The sequence below is a fragment of the Budorcas taxicolor genome, chromosome X, assembly GCF_023091745.1.
Source record: "Budorcas taxicolor isolate Tak-1 chromosome X, Takin1.1, whole genome shotgun sequence".
NCBI lineage: Eukaryota > Metazoa > Chordata > Mammalia > Artiodactyla > Bovidae > Budorcas > Budorcas taxicolor.
The window spans coordinates 88,281,010-88,303,637 of NC_068935.1; the positions used below are offsets into that span (position 1 = coordinate 88,281,010).

Here is a 22,628-nt window from a genome sequence, read left to right on the forward strand (position 1 = left end):
ACAAGTTTGTCCTGAATTGTTTTAGGTTTTAGAACCTTTCGTGGCAGCCCTTTTAGTGTTGTGATCACCCTGATGGAGAATCTTGGTTTGTGCTGCTGCTGTCCCCATCCCACCCCCATGCCACATGCCATTTTCTACATGCATGTGGCTTGTTTAGAGCTTGGATGACCCACTCCCCATTTCCACCGCCATTCAACTCCTCCCATCCTGAGGTAAATGATGAGATATTGGTGTTAATTATGTTTATCCATTTATTAAAATACTTTAAGAAGCAAAACTTTATTAACTTTGAAGACTGGTGTTCCATTTTGTGGGGAGGAGGAATAGGCACACTTTGTAGACCTTTGCTTTCTGCTTTTTTGCATTACCCCATAACTACCCCAGTTTCCTCCCCCCAGCAAGCCCCTGGCCCTGCTGCTTACTTGCAGGGGCCTCTGAGGAATCAAAACAACAAATAGAATACAACATAGATTAAAGATTAGATGAATAGACAGATGCAGTTCCACAAACCATAAAACCAACCAAGGTCCTTTACAAGGGTGGAATGGTGCTAATGAGTTTGGTTGCCTTGGTATTTACTTCTTATGAAACAAAAATTCTTCTACTTATGTCCCAAGGGAAGATGACATTGACTTCAACTATTGCTTCTGCTCAACCTTTAACCTAAGTTATTAAGTTGAAAATGTCTTCCTTATTCTTCCCTTGTTCCTTTGGACAAAACACAGGCCTCTTTTTGGTGAAGAGACTGATAGCTGCTGAGCTCCTGTATTGTTGACACCAAAAGCAGTTAATGGCAGTCCAAATCTACCGGCATTCTGCTTCCCCACTAGTTCTTCTGACTAGGAATTGCCCACTCAATCGGTCCATCATAAAGTGCCAGAAAGATGCAATCAAATCCCAGAACTTTGGCTCTTAATGGCAACTTTGAACAGAATTGAGATGGATATTTGGTGTCTGGTCCCACCACCTGAACAGCTACATTACTGCAAGAAGTTAACCATGAAGTCCTGAAAGGAGCTTATACTTCCAGAGGCTGAGCCAACTCTCTTGAAAAAGAGATGACCACTTTCAAGCTAGTATGAGCAAGAACAAGTGCTCAGCAAAGCTGTCTCCCTTTTTTGGAAAGCAACTGGTAACTAAGCAGTGTAGGAGATAACCAAGTGATTTAGCTAGCCACATCTGCTCCTAGGTCTCATGGCCTATCAATTCTGCTCCATCAGTTGACTCCAGCTTCCAATCCTAGTGGTTTTATTCAATATCATTCTGAATCAGGCTGGGAGGACAGGGTGAATGAAACAGAATCCAGATGATACAACAGAGCAACAGCAGCATTACAACATACAAAGACATGTAGTAAGTCAGCAAAATAAGCACAAGAGATGGAGTACTATTACAGTTTACTGTCACCGGTGATTAAAAAATAATTACAAGACACAGCCCTGCTTAGGCACTGCCAAGTAAAAGCTACCCTCTCCCAGGACTTTCTTTTGTTTCCTTAAATTTGCTCATTTGGCTTTTCTGAGAAAAAAATGCAACTTGGTTCCCAACTCTGTGAGTGAGCATGTGTGCAGCTGTTAAGGTGTGCAGCCACGGAGGAGTCAAGTTGGGCTGCAACAACTGTGGCCTTACTGATTTGATCGAATACCTCCTCCTGGGAAGAAAGAGAAATGCAGAGAAAGCCAAAGACACAGCAACAGCACATTCCCCACTTAAATACATACAGTAAGTTAACATATTCTGATGCTTAAATAAGTTTTAAATGTTTTCTCTCAATATTTTTCCATTAACTTTCTTAACTAGTTGTAGAGCTAAGACTTTTTTGTTTGTTTGGCACAGCAGTCAGACATCTGGGGACTATCCCCTTGTTAGTATGTTTCTCCTCACCCCTGCAGAGGTGGAACACAGGTGGCTGGTTTAAGTGGGCTAGGCTGGTGGAATTCCAGAGTTGAGAACCAGTGCTTAGAGTTGGATTGTGCACCTCGATGAACCAGCCAGTGGACTGAGTCAGGTAACTGAGCACGCTAAGTTTGTCTGAGAAGTGGGGAGAGGCCAGTTTCCTGGCTTTCTGTTGTAAATGGGAAGGGAAATTTACCTAAAGGTATAAATTGAAGGTGGGTGGGGATACAAGGCAGACTAGAGGAAATAACTGGGGAAATACTGGAGTTTGATTAGATTTGCCTGATTGGGCACAGGCATTCAAAAAATGCTAATTGGGATTTGGAGCAATTTTGGCCTGGTTTGTTTTCTTGAGAAATTTGGAAGAAGAACCATGGGAGAAGCAGAAGCTTTTAGCCTCCATTTTCCCAGGCCCTTGTTCTCTCTGATCACTTTGAATTTCCCTCTGGTACTCAAGGGAAAGGAGCAAGAAGGGAGATTCAGAGGTGATTTGGGGACTTAACCAACAGCAGACCAAGATGGAGCTTGTGGGGAAGGGCCTAGGCTGTGGCTTGATTGTCAGGCAGTCCTTTGCTCAGACATCTAAGTCAAAGAGCTCAAGGCCTCATTGCTCCATATACTGTTTATTGGGTGAGGGGACAGCATAAGTTGGGGCAGTTGCTGATGTAGAGTCCAGGACAGATAGAGCAAAAAAGGCAGCATGCCAGCTTAGCCCCCTTCTCTAGGGCATTGATGTTTTTGTTCCCCTTTCTGTGGCCTGGCTCAGAATTTCAAGGGGGCGTCAGAATCAGCTGGGCCATAGGTAGATCCCAGCCAATTCTAAGACGCTGAAAATGCACCAAAAGTTTAGAAGCTCCACCAAGAACTAGGGCAGTTGGTAGAGGCATATGTGTGTGTAGGGTAGTGGGGGTGGGGAGGGATTCCTGGGTTAGCACAATAAATTATAGGGTCATTTAGAGGTCGAGTTGTATTTTCAGTTCTTAAAAATATATATATATATATTTATATATATACATCTTTATGTGTCTCTATACATAACTATACTGCAGCACAGCAGCAAAACATTTAGTTAAAAAATCCAGCAAGAATGCAGCAAAACACTCCATGGAGGCATGCAGGCTAGGATGAAGGCAGTAGGAGGGGAGCCTGTATGGTTGCCATAGGGGTGAGTTCCAACAAATGGGCGGCCCACCCAGCCACCAGAGCACCACCTGGACATGTGCAAAGACATACACGCGCACATGGAAAAACAGAATGGTTTTGCAGAGAGAGCAGTCACCACAAGAAAAGATCTCACATGGTCATTGTAACAGGCAACTGCACAAGCCCCCATGATCTAGTTCTCATTTTAATAAGTCAACTAGTAGAGACCTCCTGAAGTTACAAGTTGCAATTGGCAGGGATTAGGGGAGAAATACCACCACACCTGGCTTTCCTGACCCCTCTCCTCACCTCCCTGAGAGTATTTCTTTCATTCATTTCCTAGCATCAGCAGTTTTTCTGCCAGAGAAAAACATTCCCCAAGTCCCTGAAAAAGTGAACTCCCTTGAATCCTTTGCAGATCCTAGGCCATTCACAAAAAGCATATCTCAATTAAATACTGTAGTTGCTCAAGATGCACGAAGAGAACTGAACAAGACAACTCGGAACAAGAATCTTTGGCCAATGAGAAAATGTAAACCTCTAAGGAGACCTGATTGAGTCCAGACAAAAATGTATTAGTGTAAAGATTTGGAGGATCTTTCTTGGTGGTGCTCATGTTTGTTCTGAAATAATTTAGTCTAGCCTGTATTGAGGTTTCAAGAGTTTTTAGTAGAATCCTAAATGTTGTGATTTCTTCCATCTTTCCAGGATTATAGTTGAGATCCTGATGGTGTTGGAGAATCATCATATTTTGCTTCATCTTCATGATGTCTGTGATGCCACAAATTTCCTTTAGAGAAAAAAAGCAAATATAGAAACAAAGAGGTTAGCACTTTGCCAGCCTAAATGTAGGGACCCTAAAGAGAGCAAACAGTCTTTTAGGAGACACTCATTTGTTCATATTGTCTCAGCCATCTCTGAGTCATCTTAGAAAACCAGCTAATACCATGCGAGCCAAACACAGATGGGATGAGTTCTTAGAACCTGATAACCCATGAAACTGCTATTGACCCCTTCTGAGTATTCAGAAAGACTCTCAAGCACCATGGGTCTCCTAGCTGGCAGATTCTTTGGGACTCAACATAGCTGGACCAAACACAACTTGATCCAGGAAATTCTCTCTTGGTATCTGTGCAAATCTCAAAAAACAAAAAACTACCACCCTCCATTCTTTTTCCCCTATGTCCACCATTGTTATCTCTCTCAAGCTTCCAGGTCATCTAGGCTCAAAATTTAGGAGAGACCATTGAAGTCAGAATTGGCATAACTGACAACTCTAAGGGAACATTCTTTTGAGTTCCACTGACATATCAAGAACATTTAAGTCCAATTCTGAAGAAGTGCTCAGTCGCTTCAGTCGTGTCTGACTCTTTGCGACCCTATGGACTGTAGCCCGCCAGGCTCCTCTTATTTCCTGGGCAAGAATACTTGAGTGGATTCCCATGACCTCCTCCAGGGGATCTTCCCAACCCAGGGACCAAACCCATGTCTCTTGTGTCTCCTGCATTGGCAGGTGGCTTCTTTATCACTGTGCCACCTGGGAAGCCTGTATTTTGAAGAAGAGGTGGAACCAAAATTCAAATAATGAAACAAAGTTTGCATTTCCAGGGACTGACTATAACAGATACAGAATAGGAGTGTTTAGATAGATCATGAAAACTGTTCCTGACACTGTAGGTGCTCATACCGACATGACACTCTCAACCCATGTCAAATAATACTGCTTTCTGGAGCAGGACCAGAAGCTTGTAGTTGTATTTGACTGGGAAAGATATCTAAATATGACTATTTTGCAATACTTTATCAACAAAGAAAGGAATGAATCATGTGGAAAGTTAACTGCTTATTCTCATTTTTTCGTCTGCAGCTGTTTACATCACAGAGACTGCACTGTAAGGTTGCCGCTCAGGCTCTCTTCTTGTCAGTGTCCATAACCACTTGCTTTTTTCCTTAAAGGTCTGTCTTTTTTTATGGTCACACTGCACAACACGTGGGATCTTAGTTGCCCAACCAGGGATCAAGCCTGTGCCTCCTGCAGTGGAAGTATGGAGTCCTAACCACTGGACTGTCAGGGAAGTCCCTCCATATCACTTTCTAACTCATACTTTATCCAAGAGACTTCTTGGTATCACCTGAAGTTGGCTCCCAGCTGGCTGCCTCCTCCATTACCACTGTACCTGCACACATTTCTAATGTGAGCTTCAGGTCTTTGGGAGGGAGGGACCCAGGCTGCTGGGAGGTCTTCATGACCCTGGGGGAAACTTACCAATAAAACCTGGGATGCCTTGGCCTGATTTAGGCTTGTATTCCTCTTCTGAGTTCTTTTTCCCCAATTTGGGGAACTTAACTTTCAATCTGAAGCTTTTGCTGTCAGTGTCTGAGGACTTTTCCTAGCAAGGCATGACAAAAGGAAGGTCAAAATGTTAGTTGCCTAATAGAAACAATTCTTAGAGACTTGGAGAGATGGTGAACAAGGATGGCTGCAGGAAGCTGCCCAATCTGCTATCTATTCAGGTGTGGGAGACATCCCTACTCACTAGTACCATACCTGAGAAGGGATCTGGTCTTTACCAAGATCCTGCTCTGTGCCAGATGCTTTGCTAAACACTTTAATGTGTGTGTGGTCAGTCGCTCAGTCATGTCCAACTCTTTGTGACCCCCATGGACTATTGCCCTACCGGGTTCCTCTGTCCATGATATTTTCCAGGCAAGAAATACTGGAGTGGGTAGCCATTCCCTTCTCCATAGGATCTTCCTGACCCAGGGATAGAATCCGGGTTTCCTGAATTGCTGTCGGATTCTTTACCACTGAGCCACCTGGGAAACGCCTAGCCCCTAAATAAATGCTCTCATATGTATTACTGCTCTTCTGAATTGCCTTTCAGAAGAAACCTAAAGTAAGGGCATAGGACCTTCCCTCTCAACCAAAGCTCTGGAAAGCCCAATGAACAACTGACTCTCCTCCTGCTTTTCCCCATCAAAGTGGATCTGCATCTTCTGTGGCATTAAGGCAAGCAAGGTGGGTGTCAGGTGAATGATCAACGTCTTCCTGCCTTTCAATCTACTCTGCCCTTCTTTAGAGTCTCATTTCTTCATCTTTATGGAAATACTGAAGTCCAGAAAATAGATTATGCCCAGACAAGGCAAATTCAAATATTGAGACCTCAGAACATGGACTGTTTGTCTTAGTTCTCTCAACATCCAGTCTGTCTGTCTAGGTCAGGGGCTTGGTGCTAGATAGTTGAACTGAGGAAGGAAGTACTACTACAAGAGTTTGCTTCATTATCTGCATAACAGCATGTTTTTCCCAGAGGGCTGCTGGTCAAGAGCAGCAAAGGCATATGATAAAGTTATTAAATCATTTAAGACCTGAATTTGCCTATGGCTTTTTTGCTTAAGTTCAGTTCAGTTCAGTCGCTCAGTCATGTCCGACTCTTTGCGACCCCATGAATTGCAACATGCCAGGCCTCCCTGTCTATCACCAACTCCTGGAGTTCACTCAAATTCATGTCCATTGAGTCGGTGATGCCATCCAGCCATCTCATCCTCTGTCATCCCCTTCTCCTCCTGCCCCCAGTCCCTCCCAGCATCAGAGTCTTTTCCAATGAGTCAACTCTTTGCATGAGGTGGCCAAAGTACTGGAGTTTCAGCTTTAGCATCACTCCTTCCAAAGAACACCCAGGACTGATCTCCTTTAGAATGGACTGGTTGGATGTCCTTGCAGTCCAAGGGACTCTCAAGAGTCTTCTCCAACACCACAGTCCAAAAGCATCAATTCTTTGGCACTCAGCTTTCTTTACAGTCCAACTCTCACATCCATACATGACCACTGGAAAAACCATAGCCTTGATTAGATGGACCTTTGTTGGCAAAGTAATGTCTCTGCTTTTCAATATGCTATCTAGGTTGGTCATAACTTTCCTTCCAAGGAGTAAGCGTCTTTTAATTTCATGGCTGCAATCGCCATCGGCAGTGATTTTGGAGCCCCCCAAAATAAAGTCTGACACTGTTTCCACTGTTTCCCCGTCTATTTCCCATGGAGTGATGGGACCAGATGCCATGATCTTAGTTTTCTGAATGTTGAGCTTTAAGCCAACTTTTTCACTCTCCTCTTTCACTTTCATCAAGAGGCTTTTTAGTTCCTCTTCACTTTCTGCCATAAGGGTGGTGTCATCTGCATATCTGAGGTTATTGTTATTTCTCCCAGCAATCTTGATTCCAGCTTGTGCTTCATCCAGCCCAGTGTTTCTCATGATGTACTCTGCATATAAATTAAATAAGCAGGGTGACAATATACAGCCTTGACGTACTCCTTTTCCTATTGGGAACCAGTCTGTTGTTCCCTGTCCAGTTCTAACTGTTGCTTCCTGACCTGCATATAGGTTTCTCAAGAGGCCGGTCAGGTGGTCTGGTATTCCCATCTTTTTCAGAATTTTCCACAGTTGATTGTGATCCACACAGTCAAAGGCTTTGGCATAGTCAATAAAGCAGAAATAGATGTTTTTCTAGAACTCTCTTGCTTTTTCGATGATCCAGCGGATGTTGGCAATTTGATCTCTGGTTCCTCTGCCTTTTCTAAAACCAGCTTGAACATCAGGAAGTTCACGGTTCACATATTGCTGAAGCCTGGGTTGGAGAATTTTGAGCATTACTTTACTAGTGTGTGAGATGAGTGCAATTGTGCAGTAGTTTGAGCATTCTTTGGCATTGCCTTTCTTTGGGATTGGAATGAAAACTGACCTTTTCCAGTCCTGTGGCCACTGCTGAGTTTTCCAAATTTGCTGGCATATTGAGTGCAGCACTTTCACAGCATCATCTTTCAGGATTTGAAATAGCTCCACTGGAATTCCATCACCTCTACTAGCTTTGTTCGTAGTGATGCTTTCTAAGGCCCACTTGACTTCACATTCCAGGATGTCTGGCTCTAGGTGAGTGATCACACCATCGTGATTATCTTAGTCATGAAGATCTTTTTTGTGCAGCTCTTCTGTGTATTCTTGCCACCTCTTCTTAATATCTTCTGCTTCTGTTAGGTCCATACCATTTCTGTCCTTTATCGAGCCCATCTTTGCATGAAATGTTCCCTTGGTATCTCTAATTTTCTTGAAGAGATCTCTAGTCTTTCACATTCTGTTGTTTTCCTCTATTTCTTTGCATTGATCGCTGAGGAAGGGTTTCTTTTCTCTTCTTGCTATTCTCTGGAACTCTGCATTCAGATGCTTATATCTTTCCTTTTCTCCTTTGCTTTTCACTTCTCTTCTTTTTACAGCTATTTGTAAGGCCTCCCCAGACAGCCATTTTGCTTGTTTGCATTTCTTTTCCATGGGGATGGTCTTGATCCCTGTCTCCTGTACACTATCACGAACCTCTGTCCATAGTTCATCAGGCACTCTATCTATCAGATCTAGGCCCTTAAATCTATTTCTCACTTCCACTGTATAATCATAAGGGATTTGATTTAGGTCATACCTGAATGGTCTAGTGGTTTTCCCTACTTTCTTCAATTTAAGTCTGAATTTGGCAATAAAGAATTCATGATTTGAGCCACAGTCAGCTCCCGGTCTTGTTTTTGCTGACTGTATAGATCTTCTCCATCTTTTGCTGCAAAGAATATAATCAATCTGATTTTTGTGTTTTCGCTTAAATGGTAGCCTAATTGCTGCACTAGTCCAAATCCTTGTATGGCTTGCTCACATTCATATAACTGGTATATAAAGTCAGAAAACAGGTATAATGAGCAGAATAAATAAGGATTCCTACACAGTGTTGAAATGAGCAATTCCATGGTAGAGAAGTTTAAAGAAAAACCCTGTCAGACCATAATGGGAGTAACTTACCTGGTGATAGGTAGACATCTTTCAGTCATTTGATTTATGAAATGCACTATTTTTCCATCTCAGGAAAGCACTCAGAATTGTCAAAAAATGACAACATCCCCAGAGCTATATTGTAGCCACTGCTGCCATGCTTGATTTTCTTTTAAGCCACACATGTGCTAGGGGAAGGCACTGAGAAAGCCTGCTTTCCTCCCAGAGTGGGAGGGACAGAAAGCAGCAAGGAGAGGTGATACTTGGTTGATTTAACCACGAGTATGGCCTGGGCACCAACCATTTAGAACAAATGTTGGCTGTAAACAACTGGTATTGGCCCTAATGGTATGTACAGATGAAATTCAGTCCTGGTAGCAGGTACTAAGCAGGGGAGGGGAATTGTGGCCAGGAGAAAAGCACAAAAAAAGACCAATCTTGCTTATTCTTTTCCAATCTTCTCTACAGAGTGGTTCTTCTTTCTGGTTATGTTCCCATGGTCATCTAGTTTTTCAATGTGCCTTCTGCCTTGTCCTGTCTACTTAAATGGAGAGGAGATGCAAGGAGGAGGCTCCATTAAGCTCAAGCTGAAAGCCACTACTGGTCTCCATCTGCTATATCAGTCATTGTGTCCTGGCTTACACTGGAAGGCAAAGCCCTCAGGAAGAACCCCCTTTCCCTTTATTTCCCAATCCACAGGTCACATACCTCTGGGAAAAGGATTGAATTCATCCAGTCAATCTTGGATAGCTTTTCAAACTCCTTATTCATGGCATCCAGGGAAATTTTCAGTGTGGCCTCATATTCAGCGTTTCTCAGCTGGTGAAAACAGGAAAAAGAGTGAGTATCCAATGCCTAGTACTTCACAGACTCATGCCTTCTCCTCAACTCCCGGTCCCTGCCTAGTGGCCATTAGACCACAGGTTGCCAACTTATATCTCCTTTGGTCCATAGGTTCACTGGAAAGTATACTCAGCCAGCTCTTGACTTTCTCAATAGGGAGATTCAGGAAAAAAAATCAGATAGTGATGTTTTCCTTGGAGCTTGGCACACTTACAGTTTGCAAGCAGAGAGGCCCTTTGACCAGTAAAAGTTAACACTGAGTTGTACCCCAATAGCTTAGGGTCCAGGATAAAGGTCCTACCCTTGATCCTCAAGGCTCTGGAGACATCAAAATGTCCTCATAATAATAGCTACCAATTTTTGAGCACATACTATATGCTAGGCACCATGCATACATGATTTCATTCCATTTTCTCAGTAGCTTGATAATACCTTATGATGTACTATTGTTCTCATTTTATAGGTAGAAAATTGAACTCGAGTTTAGTGCTCAAGATCGTATGACTAGACAGAAACCAGATCTATTTAACTCTATAGCCTATCCTCTATACTATACTATCCCAGAAAGGGTATGTGGGGTGGCTAGATATTAGGGTTGGGGGGGAATCTTTATTACCCAGTTACCATAATTTAAAGGCTGCTTTGTGAAGCAAGGGGGAGGGCTAGAGAGAGACAGGCTCAAAATTTCCCTTCCTGGCAAAGAGGGTCTGCCTCTCCAGGCTGTGCTTTTAGCCCCTAGCTATTCACTCTTAGTAAATAAGAAATAGTTTCAGATGGCTTGTCTCACAGGTTCAAGAAACAAAGCTTAAGTATCCCCCAGCACCCACAGGATGAACTCTGTATACTCCATGGAAGAGTTAAAATAGATTCTTCTAAAATCATCTCCAACTTAGAAGACCCAAGTTCCAGACCAACAACATGGGTGAGATAGTTCCTATTCCATTAGTGAGCTGGGAGGATAGATGCATGCCGATATCATCAGCCCTGATGTCCTTTCCAGCTCACCTAACTTGCCTTCATCTCTCCTCGCTGGCATGTGCTCTACTTTCAATCTGATACTTATGTGGCTTCTTGCTGTGCATGGGCCAGCCTTAAGTGGAACCTTGCCAACTGTCACAAATGAGTGGCAGGTGAATGAGTGGGGGGGTGGGGTGGGATTGGAGATTATGACCAATCATGATGGGATATGAGAGGGTGACCAAGTCATGGTGACAAATGATCTCCTGCTGTTGCTTTACAACTAATGAGTTAGGATAGTACAGGGCAGCCCAGGTGCACAGGACACGTCTGTGCATGTGGTGGGCTGGGCATTGGTGGTGACAGGCAGACATGTCCTCACTTGAGGGTAAGGGGGAGGGGCAGGGGTCCTTGAGGGCATACTTACAAGCAATGCTCCAAAGGGGTTTGGTAGGCAAACCCACAGCCACAGAGTAAAATGAGGAGCTGGGGCCTTAGAAGATTATTCCTGATCATAATAGGAGAGGAGTAAAATGGCTTCCTAAGAACTTCCTATTTTGGCACCTAGAGAATCAGGCTCTGAAAAATAGTATGTGGGTGGGCCTGAATCTCATGCTATATTTTCTTGTCCTTCTGGCTCCAAGAGAGACCTTGTCCAGGACTCTTCTCTGAGATAAATGTGCAAACTGACTCAGGGGACTGTGTTGCTCACTTCTTGTTCCTGTTCGAACACATCGCTAAGTCAGTTTGCCAAATAAGGGAAGTTGGAGTTACTGGCTGGGATTTTCTTCATCAAAAGGCTACAACCCTCTCCCAACACTGAGCTCCTTATTTTCCTCCTCCTTCAAAGGGAGAAATAACAACATTCAAATGAAATAAACCTTATGTCCATGCCACCTTCATGATATGGCCTTTCTTAGCTTCCATTTGCACCCAGGTCTCATTTGGATGTTTGTGTGTGTGTGGGTCCTTACCAGGTTCTTTATTAAGTGTGGTATGTGCTTGGTTTGGGTTGTTGGCTGGTATAAATCAATTTTCATGAGCCCATGAGCCTCAAGAAAGCCTGAGTGTCAATGAGAGACCAGGCTCCCATATTTCCTGCTGCCCAAATTGGCAAGGTCATTGAGCTCTATCTATATATAGAAGGTATTCCTGGTGCTGTCTCTAAAGGCTGAAACTCTAGCCTGCGGCTCAGATGTTGGGACAGTCTGGCCTGATTGTCTTTGCCACTCTGCCACCTGTGCAGTGTGCCAATTAGATGTGCAAATGGAAGGGGGAAGTGGATGCACTTCTTTCAAAATCAACTCACAGGCCCTTCTTCAAATAAACCTTAATTAGATGAGAGGCAAGAACAGCATCTTCCTCAGGGCCTTAGCAGTGAAACTCAAAGTGGGTTGGTCATGTTCAGTTGACTCATTAGCGCACATTCACCAGGTGTGCCTATGGGCTTTGCAGTATGAGAAATAGCAACTCTTGTTGTAGCTCAAAAACTGAGCCTCAGTCCATTTTCCCTAACACTGATAAAATCTACCATCTGTCAAGCTGCTAGGCAGAGCTAGGCACTTAATAAACAGTAGTTTGTTTAATCCTGACAACAACCTGGAGAGGTAGAGATTACAATCCCTATTTTGTAGGTTGGGAAACAGAGGTGAAGTTACCTCACATAGATACTGTTATGGATTCATTTGTGTTCCCTCCAGAAAGATATCTTGAAATCCTAACTTTCAGTACCTCAACTATTGGGAAATAGGGTCACTGAAGATGTAATTACTGAGATCATTGGCCTGGTCTGGACCCTGGTGTAGGGTTGGCCCTCATCCAGTATGACTGGTGTCCTTTAAGGAGACAGCCATGGGAAGACAGAGAGAGCACCATGTGAATATGGAGGACTGGAGAAATGCATCTATATTACAAGCCAAGGAATGGTCCAAACACTGCCAACAAATCACCAGGAGCTAGGAAGAGGCAAGGAAGGATTTCCCTACAAGTTTCAGAGGGAACATAACCCTGCTGACACCTTGATTTCAGGCTGCTAGCCTACAGAACAGTGAAACAATGACTTTCTGTTGTCCAAAGTCACCCAGGCTTCAGTGTTTGTTACAGCATCTTTAGGAAATTAATACAGTTAGTAACTGGCAGATTTGAACTCAGAGACTGCCAATTTTCCCCACTATTCCTTATTCTCTTCCCACATGGTGAAAGATGTATTGTGGAAACTCGGGAGACACAGAGCAGCTCAAAAGAGCTCACCCTTTTCTACTGAAGCTGTATTGGGTATAATGAGAACACCCTACTTCTGTTTGGTCTCGTATGGACCTAAGAGACATTTGCCAAAGAAGAGGGGGAGATTTTTCTTCAAGGATATGATAGTTCCTATGGACTCGCATAATTTATGAAGTGACAAGATCAATGATAACTCTAGGTGAGGATGACACAGCAGGGACTGCCAGATAAACACGTGGGCAAAATGCTCCTACATGTTTTCCAGTGCCCTAGAACCAAGTGCAGACTGTGACCAACTTTAGATGGGATACATTGCCCTCCCTTGTTCCAAACCCATCCACTCACCAAGTTTTCATCCAGGAAAGCTTTGGTGTCATCGTAGAGCCCTTTAAGACTAAATGTAACATCTACTGCATCATTTCTGGTTAAAGTCTGAGAGGAGAAGAAAAGAAAGGAAGGGAAAGGACAAAGACAAAGTTGCTGGTTAGTAAGCATGCAACTGGCTTTTCTATGGGAAGGTAGGGGCAGGCTAGTAGGATGTGGCTGTAAGTAAAAAAGTAATATTCACAATATAGCACAACTAATAGTTCAGCATGGGCGGCAACCAGTCAAAACTGATGCCAGCTATCAACTATAAGTGCAGCTGTACTGGTGTGTCCTATGTAGCAACATAGGACAACTTTGCATTTATCATCACTGATTGAGTACTTTGGGTATAGGGAAACACAAAATATGCAAACCGGACATAAGTTTGAGGCCACTTCTTGCCACTAGCTGCTGCTGCTGCTAAGTTGCTTCCATCATGTCCGACTCTGTGTGACCCCATAGACAGCAGCCCACCAGGCTCCAACGTCCCTGGGATTCTCCAGGCAAGAACACTGGAGTGGGTTGCCATTTCCTCCTCCAATGCATGAAAGTGAAAAGTGAAAGTGAAGTCGCTCAGTCGTGTCCGACTCTTAGCGACCCCATGGACTGCAGCCCACCAGGCTCCTCCGCCCATGGGATTTTTCAGGCAAGAGTACTGGAGTGGGGTGCCATTGCCTTCTCCATGCTGCTAGCTAAAGCCACCTTTTCTAGGGAATGTGGAATTAGGCTTAACCATCTCTCTTCTTGAAACTCCAGGCCCATTCCAATGAAGATCTGGCTCCCCATAAATAGGTAGCCTATATTTTAGGAGACCCTGATCCTGTATGTGGCCCTTTTATATTGTTTTTCTTAGCATAAAGTTACTTTTTACAAACATCACTTAAAAATCTTCTGCCAGTGGGTCAAGTCACGAGATGGCACATTTAACATCGAGCATCCTAATCTGGACCTTTCCCTCAAGAGGAAAACCAAAGCAACCTGGAGTCCAGGTTTCAATGACAAGTATCACCTTAACAGGTTATACAGGGATCCACCTGGGATGAGGAAGGGCCAAAGCCAAGTTCCTCTCCATTCACAGGCTATTTCTCCTTGAGACCAGTGTAGCAGATAGCTCTCAGGCTGATGAAGTCTGCTATGGGATTCTCCCAGTAGCCACTCTGAACCTGTAACAAGTCAAGGAATATCTGCCTCCCTTTCTACTCCATCCATCAGTTTCCTCCCATGTCATTTGCTCGGGTTTTCTATCTAGCCTCTGGTTCCTCTTCCTTCCCTTCTATCCCCTTTCCTATTTGGTTTACTCCTTTCCTTCATCTGCCCCTTCCTTCCTTACCTCAATGGGAGTGCAGGAAGCTGCAGCTGTCTCATTGCCACTCTCTTGTTTGTAAAATACTTCATTTAGGGTGTTAGCACTGGCATTCACAGAATCCATGAGGACAGACACATGCTGGTGGACCTTGCTCAGGTCAGTAAGTCTGTAATAAAGCAAGGAGAGATAAACAAGTCTAGAGTTCTGAAGGACTTCTGGTCTGAGGTACTTGTGAGGGTTAGGATTAAAAGAAAAAATCAAAGCTCTGAGTACCTGAATTGTATTCTTTACTCCCTCCTGTTATTTCTACTCATTTCTAGGTAGCCACTTATGCCAGAAAATATTTCTACTCTTCTGTAGGTATTCACTTTTGTCCATCCTTTTTTGGGGGACCTTAGTTCCCCAACCAGGGGTTGAACCCCGGGTCCTGGCAGTGAAAGCACCAAGTCCTAACCACTGGACTGCCAGGGAATTCCCACTTTGTCCATCCTTATCTTACCTGAATTAGATACTAGGTACTTTGGAAGAGTGGGAGGCTAGAAAATAGAGGAAGGAGCTGATTCCAGAAATTCTAAGGCCTTCCTGATATTTAAGGCCAAGGATAAACATTTTAAATCCTGTTGGGTCTGGGGGAGCAGGAAGAGATCAAAATTCGTCTTTGGACTTAAGGGGAGAAGTCCAAGTTGACTACAAAGACTATTTCCTGTCTGGATTGTTAGGGTCCCTTTCAATCCTCAGAGCTCTGGGCAAGACTCCTTTCTGAGGTCATGCTCTCCAGTAGCCTACAGACACAAGTTGGCTTCTTCTCCCTATCCCTTCTTGGGATTTCCAGGCCTGCATCTGGGCCAGACCACTTACCTGCTGATGAGGTTTTCTGCAAGCCGAGTTAAGTGCTGCATCTGGGCATACTCCTCATCAGAGAGGCTATCTTGAGATTCCTGGGAATCCAGCTGGGGTTGAGAGGCAGCTTGGATTTCAGAATGCTTGCACTCCCACATTTTCATTGAGTTCTCAAAGTCCTGGAAATGAAGACAGTGGCAGATCCTAATGACTGCTGTTAGCTAAGACAGCACATGACAGGTCTGTCTGTGAGTCTGATATGTGTGGGTCAAGGGGAATGAGGGCCCCACGTATTCCCCCATACACCCATCTCCACACTTTATACATCTGTCCAACATTTTATTCAATGTCTTTAATACTAAGCACTTTTAGTTTTGTTGTTGTTTTTACTGTTACAATGCCAAGTCTTGGGACAAGATGCTTGAATCAGACAGATGTCTGTCTTCCAGAAGCTTCTATAGGAAGGCATCATGATCAGTAAGACAGTGGAGCCCATTTCATGCTCCCTTCTTTGCCAAATCTAGGCAATATGTGCTGATGGATTTTAGAGCCAGATTTAATTTTAGATCTAATTTAATTTTGAATTGTGCTTCTGTCATTCACTAGTCATGTGACTTTTAGAAAAGTATTTAACCTCTCTGGTCCTTATTTTCCTCACCTGTAAAATGGGAATAAGTGTATCTACCTCATAGAAAGAGGAGAGTGAAAAAGTTAGCTGAAAGCTCAACATTCAGAAAACGAAGATCATGGCATCTGGTCCCATCACTTCATGGGAAATAGATGGGGAAACAGTGGAAACAGTGTCAGACTTTATTTTGGGGGGCTCCAAAATCACTGCAGTTGGTGACTGCAGCCATGAAATTAAAAGACGCTTGCTCCTTGGAAGGAAAGTTATGACTAACCTAGATAGCATGTAGAAAAGCAGAGACATTACTTTGTCAACAAAGGTCCATCTAGTCAAGGCTATGGTTTTTCCAGTGGTCATGTATGGATGTGAGAGTTGGACCATGAAGAAAGCTGAGCACCAAAGAACTGTTGCTTTTGAACTGTGGTGTTGACGGAGAAGACTCTTGAGAGTCCCTTGAACTGCAAGGAGATCCAACCAGTCCATCCTACAGGAGATCAGTTCTGGGTGTTCACTGGAGGGACTGATGTTGAAACTCCAATACTTTGGCCACCTGATGCGAAGAGCTGGCTCATTTGAAAAGACCCTGATGCTGGGAAAGATTGAGGGCAGGAGGTCAAGGGGAAGACAGAGGATGAGATGGTTGGATGGCATCACCAACTCAATGGACATGAGTTTGGGTAAACTCTGGGAGTTGGTGATGGACAGGGAGGCCTGGCATACTGTGGTTCATGGGGTCGCAAAGAGTTGGACATGACTGAGCGACTGAACTGAACTGAACTGAACCTCATAGATGGTTGAGAGGAATATTTGAGAGAATATACGTAAAGTGCCCAACACAAAGCAGGTAGTTTATAAACTAGACATCCCATCCCTTCACTAGTGCTGTGTCTATGGACTGTGCATAAGCCACAGTGTAAGAAAGCCTGTAATCACTGAACACTGATCAATAATGGTTCCTTTCTAGCTTTAGGTGGCTTAGCTGAGGTGATATTTGTGAAAGCAGTATTTTAAGATGCCGTGAAAGTAAAAGTCACTGTTGTGTCCAACTCTTTGTGACCCATGGACTATACAGTCCATGGAATTCTCCAGGCCAGAATACTGGAGTGAGTAGCTGTTCCCTTCTTCAGGGAATCTTACCAACCCAGGGATTGAACCCAGGTCTCCCTCATTGCAGGCAGATTCTTTACCAATTGAGCTACCAGGGAAGCCCTTTAAGATGCCTTACCAATTCAGTTCAGTCTCTCAGTCATGTCCGACTCTTTGCGACCCCATGAATTGCAGCACGCCAGGCCTCCCTGTCCATCACCATCTCCCGGAGTTTACTCAAACTCACATCCATCGAGTTGGTGATGCCATCCAGCCATCTCATCCTCTGTCGTCCCCTTCTCCTCCTGCCCCCAATCCCTCCCACCATCAGAGTCTTTTCCAATGAGTCAACTCTTTGCATGAGGTGGCCAGAGTACTGGAGTTTCAGCTTTAGCATCACTCCTTCCGATGAACACCCAGGGCTGATCTCCTTTAGAATGGACTGGTTGGATTTCCTTGCAGTCCCAGGGACTCTCAAGAGTCTTCTCCAACACCACAGTTCAAAAGCAGCAATTCTTTGGCGCTCAGCTTTCTTCACAGTCCAACTCTCACATCCATACTTGACTACTGGAAAAACCATAGCCTTGACTAGACGGACCTTTGTTGGAAAAGTAATGTCTCTGCTTTTCAATATGCTGTCTAGGTTGGTCATAACTTTTCTTCCAAGGAGTACGTGTCTTTAATTTCATGGCTGCAATCATCATCTGCAGTGATTTTGGAGCCCCTCCAAAATAAAGTCTGACACTGTTTCCACTGTTTCCCCATCTATTTCCCATGAAGTGATGGGACCAGATGCCATGATCTTCGTTTTCTGTATGTTGAGCTTTAAGCCAACTTTTTCACTCTCCTCTTTCACTTTCATCAAGAGGCTTTTTAGTTCCTCTTCACTTTCTGCCATAAGGGTGGTGTCATCTGCATATCTGAGGTTATTGATATTTCTCCCGGCAATCTTGATTCCAGCTTGTGCTTCATCCAGCTCAGCATTACTCATGATGTACTCTGCATATAAGTTAAATAAGCAGGGTGACAATATACAGCCTTGATGTACCTCTTTTCCTATTTGGAACCAGTCTGTTGTTCCCTGTCCAGTTCTAACTGTTGCTTCCTGACCTGCATATAGGTTTCTCAAGAGGCAGGTCAGGTGGTCTGGGATTCCCATGTCTTTCAAAATTTTCCACAGTTTATTGTGATCCACACAGTCAAAGGCTTTGGCATAGTCAATAAAGCAGAAATAGATGTTTTTCTGGAACTCTCTTGCTTTTTCCATGATCCAGCAGATGTTGGCAATTTGATCTCTGGTTCCTCTGCCTTTTCTAAAACCAGCTTGAACATCAGGAAGTTCACGGTTCACATATTGCCGAAGCCTGGTATGGAGAGTTTTGAGCATTACTTTACCAGCATGTGAGATGAGTGCAATTGTGCGGTAGTTTGAGCATTCTTTGGCATTGCCTTTCTTTGGGATTGGAATGAAAACTGACCTTTTCCAGTCCTGTGGCCACTGCTGAGTGTTCCAAATTTGCTGGCATATTGAGTGCAGCACTTTCACAGCATCATCTTTCAGGATTTGAAATAGCTCAACTGGAATTCCATCACCTCCACTAGCTTTGTTTGTAGCGATGCTTTCCAAGGCCCACTTGACTTCACATTCCAGAATGTCTGGCTCTAGGTGAGTGATCACACCATTGTGATTATCTTGATTATCATGAAGATCTTTTTTGTGCAGCTCTTCTGTGTATTCTTGCCACCTCTTCTTAATATCTTCTGCTTCTGTTAGGACCATACCATTTGGAACCTAAAGATCCTATTCAATGAAGAATCTCTTGTTGAGGGAGCAGATTTCTCCATAACCACTGAGGTCTTTAGCTCTCTGTGCATTATAAGAATGAGGACAACTTTGTTGAAAACCACAGGAGGCAGCTCCTTGTGTCGCTCTCTTGGACAGTGCTTTGCAAGTGTCTCTATGTATGAGAGTATCTCAGAGAGCTTGTCTGCAAATGCAAGTTCCCAGGAAATACCCTTCCCCATTCTGATGCAGTGGGAACTTGTGGGGCATAGTAATGAGTATCTCTAACAGGCACCCAAGGTGACTCTGAGATGTCATGCAGACCTCCCTTTGAGAAATTCTGCCTGACTGGAAGCATTCAGTACTCAAGTGATAGCTGTAGATGAGACAGTGGAGGAGCCCAAGATGAGCATTTCCTTTCTTACCCGATCTCTGGTCAACATCTGAGCAGTGTTCTTGTATCTAATCTTGATAAGGCCTGGCCTCTGAACCCAGGCCTCCCCATCCACCTGCACTGGGACACCTTCTTCACCATTGATAGTTATCATCACCTCACGGCACTGCCAGAGAAGAGGAGGAGGGAGAATGGGGAAGAAAAATCAGGCAATGACTATAGACTAATCTGATAAGCTCACAGTCACAGCCTAAATGTGTATCTGAACAGGATCAGCAAAAATGTGAATCAGAGTATCCCAGGGAGGAAACATATGTTTGCTCTAGACTTTTTGCTCCTTTGGTCCCTACCACCTCTGTTTCTAATCTCAGCCAGCACCTTGCTGCCTACCAGATACCCTACTCCCTCCACCCTGCCATTCTTATACCTGGTTAATTCCTGGGAGCACCCCACATCCTGTGCTGTAGCCACAGAGCTCAGACCCTTTCTGATGCCCACCCAGCGTGTGCCTACCTGGGCGATGCGATGATGATGGAGGTTGATGATACGAGACATTGCCATCTGTACAGAACCAAAGATTGCCACTACTTCTAGCTTCCCATCATCTATCGCAGGAGCCTCATATTCCTGAAGAAAAAGAACTGTGTCACATACCTCACTTTTGAAGAACCACACTTTGTCACACACAGGTATGCTTTGAAAGCTCATGGTAAAATTTTTTCTAGCTCATGAAGAGTAGAGAAACTACTACATTACGAAAAGGGGAAGGATGAGGTCAGGAAGCCAACTTGGGAGAAAGGCACTGAGCTCTAAACTCAGCTCCTTTTGAGATCACAACTCTTAGCTGGTTCCCTCCCTGTCCAATATAGCATCATAAATCCCCAAAGCCACTGGTCTCATGGCCTTCTTGGGTGAGCTCAGAGGAAAGGATTCATGACCAGTTTCTCAGGAGATTTTATTGACAGACCTCCTTAGTGAAAAGTTCATGATGCAGTCAACCTTTCAAGGATCTGTCAGGCTTGAGAAATGGAAAATTCAAAGTCCATGCAACACGGAAGAATTGATCTGATCCTCAGGTTTTCAGCTGATTCTTGTGCTCTAGGGTGGTAATTGCCTTAAAAATACTCGTCATACAGCTGCTAATAATGGTCCCCAGCCTGCCTCCTTTTCCCCCACACTCCAGTCAGTTCAGCTCTCCTTCTGATAGACTTTAGAGGGGTCAAGATTTTCTCCCTCCCCATTCCCTGTTCCATACTCACTGTGGTTGCCGTGCTGCTTCCCCAAAAGTTGACGCCTCCGGCATAGCTGGTAATGTTGAGCACTACAATGCCTTGCAGATTTGGCAAGGAGATGGCCTCTCCATCACACTGAAAGAAAAGAATAGCCCTTATTGGCTGGCTCCTCAGATACCAGTGTGAAGGGATATTTACAGACATGGGGGAAGGGCTCTGTCTTCTCGCCATGCTATCATTTTCTTATCCATAAAATGGAAACCTATCTTCATGCTTTCCTCCCATGAGTGAGGATCAGGGTTAAAGCTTGAGAAGAACTAAGGATATAGAGGGAAGTTGATTCTCAAGGTCATGATATGTCCTTTCTTCACGCCCAGGAAGGATCATCCTCTTTTTCCACTGACCTCCAGGTGCACTCGTTCTTCCAGTTTCCTGTAAGAGCGCTGAAAGAGTTCCTTGCTTCCCAGAAGGCCATACCACATCTTGTTCTTAAAGCGGCTACTACAGGGAGATAAAGGTAGAGAAAGATAGTCAGAGGGTGAATAATATAAAGGTAAACGGATGAAGAAAAGTAAGACAAGATGCTATCTTATTCCTCAAGTGCCTTGTTATAGGGAGGAGTCATGGTAATGTGACACAAGAGGGAATGCTAGGATAGTGTAACTGGAATCCTTATTCATACACCAGCTGTAATGGGTTCCTGGGTGTCCTTGAGACCTCAGCATCCCATTGATTTGTCACTTGCTATTGATATTGGTTCAGTTTTGCAAGAGATAGGCTATATTTAAAAATAAAGCTCATAAAAGCTGTGAGCATAACTGGCTTGTACGTGTTAAGTCACTTCAGTTGTTTCTGACTCTTTGCAATCCTTTGAACAGTAGCCCACCAACTTCCTCTGTCCACGAGGTTCTCCAGGCAAAAATACTTGAGTGGGTTACCATGCCCTCCTCCAAGGGATCTTCCTGAACCTGGGATCGAGCCTGCTTCTCTTATGTCTCCTGCATTGGTTTCTCTACCACTTGCATCACCTAGGAAGCCCACCTGGCTGGTACATACCAGCAAGTGCCACTCTGGGAGATCAAGATTTTAGCCTCTTGGAATCAATTTCATTTGAAATATGTGACAGACTGCAGTTTCTTTGAAGCATAAGTTTTCTGGCAAAGTGGAGGGATTTTGTAAGACCTGTATCTCAAAGACTTCAGTTCAGTTCAGTTGCTCAGTCATGTCTGACTCTTTGAGAACCCATGGACTGCAACACGCCAGGCTTCCCTGCTGCTGCTGCTGCTGCTAAGTCGCTTCAGTCGTGTCCGACTCTGTGTGACCCCATAGACGGCAGCCCACGAGGCTTAGCCATCCCTGGGATTTTCCGGGCAAGAATGCTGGAGTGGGTTGCCATTTCCTTCTCCAATGCATGAAAGTGAAAAATGAAAGTGAAGTCGCTCAGTCGTGTCTGACTCTTCGTGACCCCATGGACTGCAGCCCACCAGGCTCCTCTGTCCATGAGATTTTCCAGGCTTCCCTATCCATCACCAAATTCTGGGGCTTACTCAAACTCATGTCCATCGAGTCAGTGATGGACACTGGATGTGATGGATTCAACCATCTCATCCCCTTCTCCTGCCTTCAATCTTTCCCAGGATCAGGGTCTTTTCAAATGAGTCAGTTCTTTGCATCAGGTGGCCGAAGTATCGGAGTTTCAGCTTTCAGCATCATTCCTTCCAATGAATATTCAAGATTGATTTCCTTTAGGATGGGCTGGCTGGATCTCCTTGCAGTTCAAGGGACTCTCAAGAGTCTTCTCCAATACCACAGTTCAAAAGCATCAATTCTCTGGCACTCAGCTTTCTTTACAGCCCAACTCTCACATTCATACATGACTACTGGAAAAACCACACCTTTGACTAGATGGACCTTTGTCGGCAAAGTAATGTCTCTGCTTTTTAGTATGCTGTCTAGATTTGTCATAGATTTTCTTCCAAGGGGCAAGCATCTTTTAATTTCATGGCTGCGGTCACCATCTGCAGTGATTTTGGAGCCCAAGAAAATAAAGTCTGACACTGTTTTCATTGTTTCCCCATCTATTTGCCATGAAGTGATGGGACTGGATGCCATGATCTTCGTTTT

General features: G+C 44.2%; 1 protein-coding gene across 1 annotated transcript in view; it reads right to left on the reverse strand.

The window, feature by feature from the left end:
- Window positions 1–3,749: 3,749 nt before the first annotated feature.
- Window positions 3,750–22,628, reverse strand: part of DGKK (diacylglycerol kinase kappa) — a 176,039-nt gene continuing 157,160 nt past the window's right edge. Inside the window, exons 19-28 of the mRNA XM_052662711.1 lie at window positions 20,909–21,005; window positions 20,532–20,639; window positions 19,786–19,899; window positions 19,304–19,438; window positions 15,400–15,560; window positions 14,566–14,707; window positions 13,215–13,301; window positions 9,555–9,665; window positions 5,306–5,429; window positions 3,750–3,829 (exon numbers count right to left, since the gene is read on the reverse strand). Coding sequence (XP_052518671.1) covers window positions 3,750–3,829; window positions 5,306–5,429; window positions 9,555–9,665; window positions 13,215–13,301; window positions 14,566–14,707; window positions 15,400–15,560; window positions 19,304–19,438; window positions 19,786–19,899; window positions 20,532–20,639; window positions 20,909–21,005 — 1,159 coding nt within the window. The remainder of the gene's footprint in view (window positions 3,830–5,305; window positions 5,430–9,554; window positions 9,666–13,214; window positions 13,302–14,565; window positions 14,708–15,399; window positions 15,561–19,303; window positions 19,439–19,785; window positions 19,900–20,531; window positions 20,640–20,908; window positions 21,006–22,628) is intronic.